Source organism: Mycetomoellerius zeteki, unplaced genomic scaffold (genome assembly GCF_001594055.1).
Source record: "Mycetomoellerius zeteki isolate Tzet28-1 unplaced genomic scaffold, Tzet1.0 scaffold368, whole genome shotgun sequence".
Taxonomy (NCBI): domain Eukaryota; kingdom Metazoa; phylum Arthropoda; class Insecta; order Hymenoptera; family Formicidae; genus Mycetomoellerius; species Mycetomoellerius zeteki.
This window is the reverse complement of record NW_017257358.1, coordinates 41,743-50,029: the sequence shown is the minus strand read 5'-3', so window position 1 is coordinate 50,029 and position 8,287 is coordinate 41,743. Positions and strand designations below refer to the sequence as shown.

At 35.8% G+C, this 8,287-nt stretch overlaps 1 protein-coding gene across 3 annotated transcripts in view; it reads left to right on the top strand.

Annotated features, from left to right (window-relative positions):
- Nucleotides 1–1,293: 1,293 nt before the first annotated feature.
- Nucleotides 1,294–8,287, top strand: part of LOC108725923 (protein abnormal spindle) — a 13,075-nt gene continuing 6,081 nt past the window's right edge. The window contains exons 1-7 of one of the 3 annotated variants that reach the window (XM_018453237.1): nucleotides 1,294–1,332; nucleotides 1,914–2,105; nucleotides 2,249–3,545; nucleotides 3,617–3,815; nucleotides 4,571–4,768; nucleotides 4,877–5,031; nucleotides 5,198–7,732. In XM_018453237.1, coding sequence (XP_018308739.1) covers nucleotides 1,935–2,105; nucleotides 2,249–3,545; nucleotides 3,617–3,815; nucleotides 4,571–4,768; nucleotides 4,877–5,031; nucleotides 5,198–7,732 — 4,555 coding nt within the window. In that variant the 5' untranslated portion in view covers nucleotides 1,294–1,332; nucleotides 1,914–1,934. Of the gene's footprint in view, nucleotides 1,333–1,850; nucleotides 2,106–2,248; nucleotides 3,546–3,616; nucleotides 3,816–4,570; nucleotides 4,769–4,876; nucleotides 5,032–5,197; nucleotides 7,733–8,287 lie in introns of those variants that run through there. The other 2 variants (XM_018453239.1, XM_018453238.1) reach the window with 2 other exon arrangements.

Genomic DNA, 8,287 nt, shown 5'->3' with positions numbered 1-8,287 from the left:
TTCTGAGAAAAATTTTCATCAGAGATTACTCAAATAAATAATTCTGTATGATACGTAGAAGAATTTCATATGGTTTAATCTATGGAGTATTCCAAATGTTTGAAATAAAATAATTTTAAAGTCGTTTGTGATTGCTTGTTTATAAATTAAAACAAAAATGTTTGAAGATAAGGTATTGCATAATTGCAGGTACGATTGCAGTATTATGTTCTCACATCCAAGAAACATTGAAAAAAATGATAATTGTGAAGCATCTACTGTTAACGAACAAGTTCACAATTTAGTCAGCATGGATACTGTTCAAGAACAATTCTGCAGCAACAGTAAAGAGAGTTATAATTACAAAAACATATGTAATATTGATGGAGAAATAAATGGAATCAGCAAAAGTTGCAGTCCAGTCTCAGTTCAAATGGAAGATATTCTTGCTGAAGTGGAAAGAAGTAGGAAACTTATTAAATATTTTAATTTTTTCCATTTACAATTTTTTATCAAACTCGACACACTTCGCCTCTGCTCGAGAGGAGAGTCAGAGTATGTGTGACAAACTGTGTTTGAGTGTTATACTGTGTCGATTTGTGTCTCCTAAAAGGAAAGCAGCCTATGTAAATAATATTTTAAAAGATTAAACAATAATCTTATGTGCCAAAGCACATATGTATCATTATATGCAATTAAAATGTTTAAATTTACGCATAAAATTGTATCATTATATGCAATTAAAATGTTTAAACTTACGCATAAAAAATGGTAACATAAAACTTTCATTTGCCTAGGATAGAACGTGTAAGATAATGTGAGATAGAATTGTAGGATAAAATGAAATAGAAGTATGTCACTAATATTATAAATGGCTGCCAAGCCACGTGACTGTAACAGCGAATCAGAATGCGGAACACCGGTTGCGCTTCTCTGATATCTAGGACTCTAGGTAGGGTTAGCTCGTACGCTCTCCAATCGGAGAGCGTTTACAGAAGTAAACTCAATCAGGTGCTGCCGCTGCAGCACTACTTGGCCGAAAGTCAATCAATGGGCGCGTTCAAGTTGACAAAGCGGCTAGCCTGCTCGCCAAGCAAATGAACATAATTGGTTGTTACTTATAGATCCAACCAATCATATTCAATCGCTCGGTAAGCACGCCTAGCCGCTTTGCCGTCTTGAACTCGCCCAATGACGAGAAGGATTGCGCGCGCATATGGCGCGGAGACTTACTAAAAGAAAGTAACTAAGTATTAAGGCCGTTTCTTACAATTCTTTATTCCTAATTCCGTATTCCTTCTATTGTGCGCAGAGCCATAGTCTATGGTTGACGGTTAACAACCCTGCTCGTAGGTTAGTTTGTGCCCGTTCAAATTAATTTGATTAAAGTTCGTTACTATTTTACTGTTGGTGTAAAGTATAATCTCATTCTACATGTGTAGGGATTCCGTAGATTTAATTTGAGAAAATAAGTAAACATAAGTAAAGCTTAAGCTAAAAACGTATAATTTATGATATGAGAATTGTGACGTAATTGACACAACACGCCTTCCGTTAAATTTAATATGGAATATTACGTTTTATAATGGAACAATCTACAGAGATTTTGTCTTGAAAGTTTAACGATTTGTAATCTATTGGTGAATTCAATCACTCGATTACACTGGATCAGTGCATATTAAAAGCTGCTTCATATAAAATATCACAATGCAGTGATACAATATAATCAACTTTGACAATGAAATGATACACATATATTTTGTTAAATAACGTGACAATATCCTTAGTAGATAGTTAATCGTTTAATATATTTATATATTTTTACATTTAACTTTGCTAATGTCATGTAAAGTGGCTTTTAGTATGCACTGATCTAGTGTAATACAAGTGATCGAATTTGCTATATCTGTGTGTGTTGTGTGTGAGAATTACAGTTTATCAAGTGATTATATGTGATGAATCCGTACCCTTCGCCAGAAATCAGAAAGCCATCTATGGATAGGTTTGGATATAGTATACTACTTGCCCCGTTCCAGCCGGCAACAAGAATTGAATTGGAAGCTAAGATAAACACTAATGTAGAATGCTATTTAGATGTGAGAAATTCCAGCGACAAGACATTAAACGTATGGGAAATGTATTAAATATTTTTAATCTTTTTTTTATGTAGGACTATACAGCATACAAAAAAACTGTAAAAAGTTTTCAAATCAGATATAACTTGGCTTTTTATTTAACTTGTTTCATTTAATAATATTTTTTCTTATAGGTATCTGTAACAAAGCTACCATCTATAAAACGTCGGATTGATCTAAGCTTGTCTGAACTAGAAATTCAAGGACATAGCAATGGTACATTATGTATCAAATGGTCACCTAAAGAAGCAGGATGCTGGCGAGATGTGCTGCAACTTACTGATAATAGGCGAATTAAATATGATATTATCATAGCAACGACAGCTAAGAATGATAAAAAAAGCAACAAAACAAAAAGACTAAAATCAGGTGTATTATCAAACACATCAAGTCTTTCTACATTAACAGTAAGCAAACAATCTCATCGAAATAACACATTGGAAGTTCCAACTGTTAGTCAGTCCCTATCTTCCTCTTCGACCAACAATTTTGATACACAAATAAATCAATACAAGCTTGAATATGAGAGCGATTTGACTAAAGAGAATATTTTGAATATAAATAATGAAACAAAGAGTTATGCATCGCAAACAAAAGATTATAGAGTCGGCAGGATGCATCATAACAGGTGTGACCAAGAAAATATCTTGTGCGAGCAAAATATAAATGTGTGGAGTGACAGTAGTGTTCTGCCACAAGTTTTGCTTCCATCAAATGTGCCACAAGATATACGTAGAGCAACATACATTAAAGAAACGAAACCTTGCAACCATTTATTATACGAGAACCATGAAGAAGTTCATGAAAATATGAAGTGTAATAAAGACAAGACGCAGTCCGATTTTTCCATACTTCTGAATAAATTTACATTCACGTCTACAAATGTAATTTCGAGTTCACCAACGAGAAGAGAGTCGACAGAATCCACAACTTCTCATATCATAGATAAACATAAGACATTCAACATCAGTCGGCAGATCTTTGAGACATCTGCGATTTATGATACAAAGACTACTGTCAATGCAGCACCTGTATTACAACCAACAAGCTTGTATAACTTGTCACCGATTAAACCTGATAAATGCTCTTTCATGACTGGTATCGAGGATTTAATTTCGTCGTCGCCGATTCAATTTCAACATCACATACCAAAAGATCCTAATGAATACATAAAACATTTTATTGTAGACATAAATCCAAATATTCAAACAACTAATTGCGAATACTTCAGTTTTGAGGTTATTCCTAGGAATGTTGCAGCAGCAAAGAAGACAGGAGATATATATATCGAGATTTCTCCACCGAAGAAGCATTTCTGCTCTAAGATGGTATCAAAAGTGAACAATGCAAGAATCGGCAGAGTTAGAAAAAATAATACCTTATGTGATGGTAGAAACAGAAAGAAGTTACAACTGAATGTATCTGTTGCAAGTGAGCTCTGCTTTTATAAAAGAATTGTATTTTTAATAATATCGATACTGATTTGTATATCATAATTGCAGAAAATGATACGAGAAATATACCAGCAATCAAGATAAATAAATATTCCCTCAGTAGTACTTTGCATAATACAAAGTGGCATACTTCATCGTCTAGAGATTCGAGTTTCAGAATACGAAATAAAGAGGAGTACTTTATATATGAAACATGTGGATTAGATCCTTTTGCACCATCTACAATAGAGGATCCATTTCTTAAAAAGTAAGCTAAGCTCTATAATTCATGCAGAGAGAACATTTTATAAATTATAGATTCTAATCTATAGGGTATACTTGGATTAAACCGCCAAACTTAAAATATGACTGTAGAATTTCAAAACAAATAAAATTTTTCTCTGTTTGCTCGCAAATGCTTCGTTTAAGAGATATTAACTTAAGTTACAGAACTAGAAATGAACAATGTTGAAACATCTCTTGTTTTATTTTCAAGATCAAAGATTATTGATGGGCTTTCATTTGTACTGTAAACAAAGTTATAATGCAAGTATGCTAAGAAATTATGTACATATAATTTCAGTTAGTCACTCATTCTCTCATTAGTAGATGCAATGCTTGTCTGAGGGCTGGAAGCAATAATTTTGAATGAAATATTTAATAATTACATTTCGATTATTATTAAACAATAAAGAGAATATACATAGATTATTTTGACATTCATTCTTACAATTTTGTAATAGAAGTCAACATCTGTTAAGCGAAGCGTTTGTGAGCAGACTTCCAGAGGAAATTTTTTTTTAAGTTTCCTAAATTCATATTTTGAGTTTGAGGTTTAAGTTTAACCTGAGAACATCTTGTATAAATTATAGAATTTTTTGTTGTTTATAATCTTTTTTATTATTTACAAAATTAACTTATAAAAATTGCTACCGTTTTGTTAACGTAAAATTTTAATTAACTCCAACTGCAGATTGAAAAGTTGATTCTGATTATCTTAACATGTTTATCATTTTATTATAGTACAGTATACTTTGACGAGCCGTGGCTGCTGCAGCAAGAATTGACGTTTACAAAGTGGTTGAACACTCTATTATCTTCGTCAGAGGACTTATCCGTTGACATTGAAACTGCCATAGTGGACATTGGCAAAGTGTGGCAAACATGCAAAGCACAAAAAAGTACTATACTGGCTGAAACCAAGGAGGCTGTATCCGCTAGGTGTGCATTATATTAATAATTAATATATAAAAACTGCTTCTAAAAACTGACAAAAATTAATCTTAAATAACCGCCAACCACCAATTATTTTAATTATAATTTTTTCAGATATCACACGAATACAAGATTAAATATGTTACGAAAAGCCGCGATTGCTATGTTCAAACGGGACGAAGTCACGCAAGTTCTTTCGTGTACCAATATGTATATTACTAAAGGAACTTTGTGTATTAGATCAGATCGTAATCTTCATCGTGATATTGGTACGTAGAGATAATTTTTTTAATATTTTTACATACTTTGAAATTAAACAAATTATCCAATTTTTAATCCCTTATCCTTAATTTTTTTTATGATCAAAGAAAACTTTAATTATACAAACAAAGTTAAATCTTAGGCATTTGAATAATATTTTAAACTTAACAACAGGTTTGCAGAAGCTGATATTGAGTTTATTCCTGAGTTATAATCCTCTGTGGCTACGTATCGGTTTGGAAACTGTATACAATGAAAGCATTTCTCTACACTCTAACAATGACATTGTTGGTCTTACTCGCTTCTTACTAACAAGATTCTTTTCGAACCCACGACTGATGAAAATGCCTGGATATCATAAAACCGACCCAAGCCAAAAATTTGTTACACGGCTGAATCAGTTTAGTTTGAGAAAATTCCTATTTTTAATATATTTTCTGGACTATGCCAAACAGCATAAGTTAATCAGCCACGATCCATGTCTATTTCATAAACGCGCCCAGTACAAAGAAAGTCGCGAAATCTTGCTAAGCTTCTCGCGCGAGCTTCTAAGTGGTATCGGCGATGTGACTAGAATGCTGCGTGGTCATAATTATGTGCTTACTTATCGACAAACCTACATTGAGGAATATGATTACGCGGTAGTGAATATACGACACGATTTACGTGATGGCGTGCGACTGTGTCGCGCAATGGAGCTAATCACCGGCACTCGAGGATTGACCCAACGTTGTCGGGTACCAGCAATATCGCGTCTCCAGAAGATACACAATGTAGATATAGCATTAACTGCCTTGTGTCAGACTGGCTATGTCTTGGAGGGCAACATAGACGCGAAAAGCATTGTCGATGGCCATTGCGAGAAGACTCTGTCGCTTCTGTGGCAAATCATTCACAAATACCAGGCGCCGCGATTTAATCGAGCGGCTCGCGTGATCCAGAAGTGGTGGCGGGCGCAGCTCTGGTACATTTATGTGAGAAACTTCCTACGCGCACGTAAAAATCTGGCTGCAACAGTAATCCAATGCATGTGGAGGTGCAAAAAGGCGCAGTCATTGCACGTGATCAAAATTGGCAATGATCTTGAGGAACGCAAACGATATTTGTGCATCAGAACAGCTACAATACAAATTCAGAGATGGTGGAAACAGATGAGAAAAAGTATGAAGATGCAAGAGCTAAGAAAGAGACATAAAGCGGTAATCATGTTGCAAAGAAGATGGAAAGCTACATTGCTAAAGCAGATACAACAAAATCTGTATCACAATCTGAAGAATGCTGCATTAACGATTCAAACCCATTGGAAAGCAACGCGAGCAATGAAATTGCAGCGTTCTAAATATCTTATACTCAGAGATGCTACCAAGATAGTGCAATCCTGGTGGAGGTCTGTGAAAGCCATGCAGGAACAGCGTGAATGGTTTCTTTGCAGCAGAGAGAGCTCTTGTATCATTCAAACTTGGTGGAGGCAACATTTGTTGGTACGAAAAGCGCGCCATGACTTTCTGCAGACGAGAGCTGCCGTGCGTAACATTGAAAGATGGTGGCTGAGTGTGCTCGACAGAAAGAAGTTCTTCCTCTACCGAAAGAGCGTTATTCTCATTCAGAGAACGTGGAGTAAATATCAAATACGCAAACGAGAAGTCGCCTGCTTGAAAATACAAACGTGGTGGAGAGCCGCAATGTATTTACATAGGTATAGACTTCAAAAGTATTCTTGCCTGAAATTGCAACGTTGGTGGCGTGGACACGTGCTTATGAGACATCAACACTTGGAATTCCTGCAGCTGCAGAAAGTAGCGTATATTATACAGAAGAATTGGCGGGCGAAAACAGTCAGAAGAGATTATTTGAAGCAGCGGCAAGCAGCTTTGCTGATACAATCGTGGTATCGTCGTGCCAATTCAGCGAGGGTCATCCGACGAAGTTACTTAAAAATAAGAGGTGCTGCAACACGAATACAAAACTGGTGGCGCAACATTACGGTAGCTTGTCAAGAACGGAGGAAGTACTTACAGCTTCGTAGGAGCGCCGTTCTTCTGCAGACTTACTGGTGTCGATGTGTCTTAGCTCGCGCGGATCGCCAACGGTATTTAACGAAGAAGAAGGCATGCGTTATTATTCAATCTTGGTGGCGAATGATCAAAACGAGAAACGAGTATAAACGGTTCATGGTTCACGTATTAAAGATGCAAAAAAGGTGGCGTGCAAAGAAAGCCGCTCGCACCATGAAGAGAGAGTACTTGTTGATTCGCGCGACTATTGTCGTGCAAACACGCTGGAGAGTTCTGACAGCGAGGAAACGATTCGTCGCATTGCGTCAAGCTACAATAGTCATTCAATCGTGTTACAGAATGAAAATCGCAATGCGGAGATACGAAGCCAACAAGTATGCCGCGATGGTCATCCAAGCCTACTGGCGAGCTTACATTATTGGTAGACAAGAGAGGCTGCATTATCAGTCTCTGTGCCAAGCAACAATCATGTTGCAGCGTCGTTACAAAAGAAAGAGAATAGAACGTAAAGTTCAATGTCATGTAAATGACGTTGCTTTGCTTGCTACAAAAATTCGAGATGAATGTGGAGAAACTATCCAGGTGGTTACCACGAAACTCGCGCTTTCGAGCAGCGACTACTGGCAAAAGAAGATCAATGTACTACGCAACTGCAATAGCGTCGGGATGCTGCTCACTTGTTTGTACAGCTTAGGTAAATTTATTCTCACTTGAGAAATAATACTGCATAATTAAGCGTTATTAGTGACAATGATGTTTTAAAAAGAGACAAAGAATAGTTTGGATGAGGAAAAAAATTTATTATATTTATATTATTAACGTCTCAGATCGATTGTGATTAATGTCCGAATATTTTGGCGCATAGTCGCATCTGACAAGGGAACGGTCAGAACTGTCCCTCACCGATTTTGATGCGCTTTGGATATGTTGTAGAGCATCAAAAAATATTCTCGACCCATATTTTTTTATAGCGGCTTATCTCGAGGTTTAGGGGGTGAAACACCCCCTTGAAGAAAATGGATTTTCAGCAAATATCTTCGAAACTATGCCGCGTATAAAAAAATGGTTTATACAATAGTTTTACAGTATTTTATGCTGTATATAATAGTGTATTCATTTTTTTTTTTTTAAATCAAATTTTTCAATTAACCCCACTTATTAGAGTTGCAAAATTAAAAAAATTTTTAAGAACAAAAATTAAAGAGCATCGGATGCCGAATCCATTCATGTATAATAATGTTATGGTTCC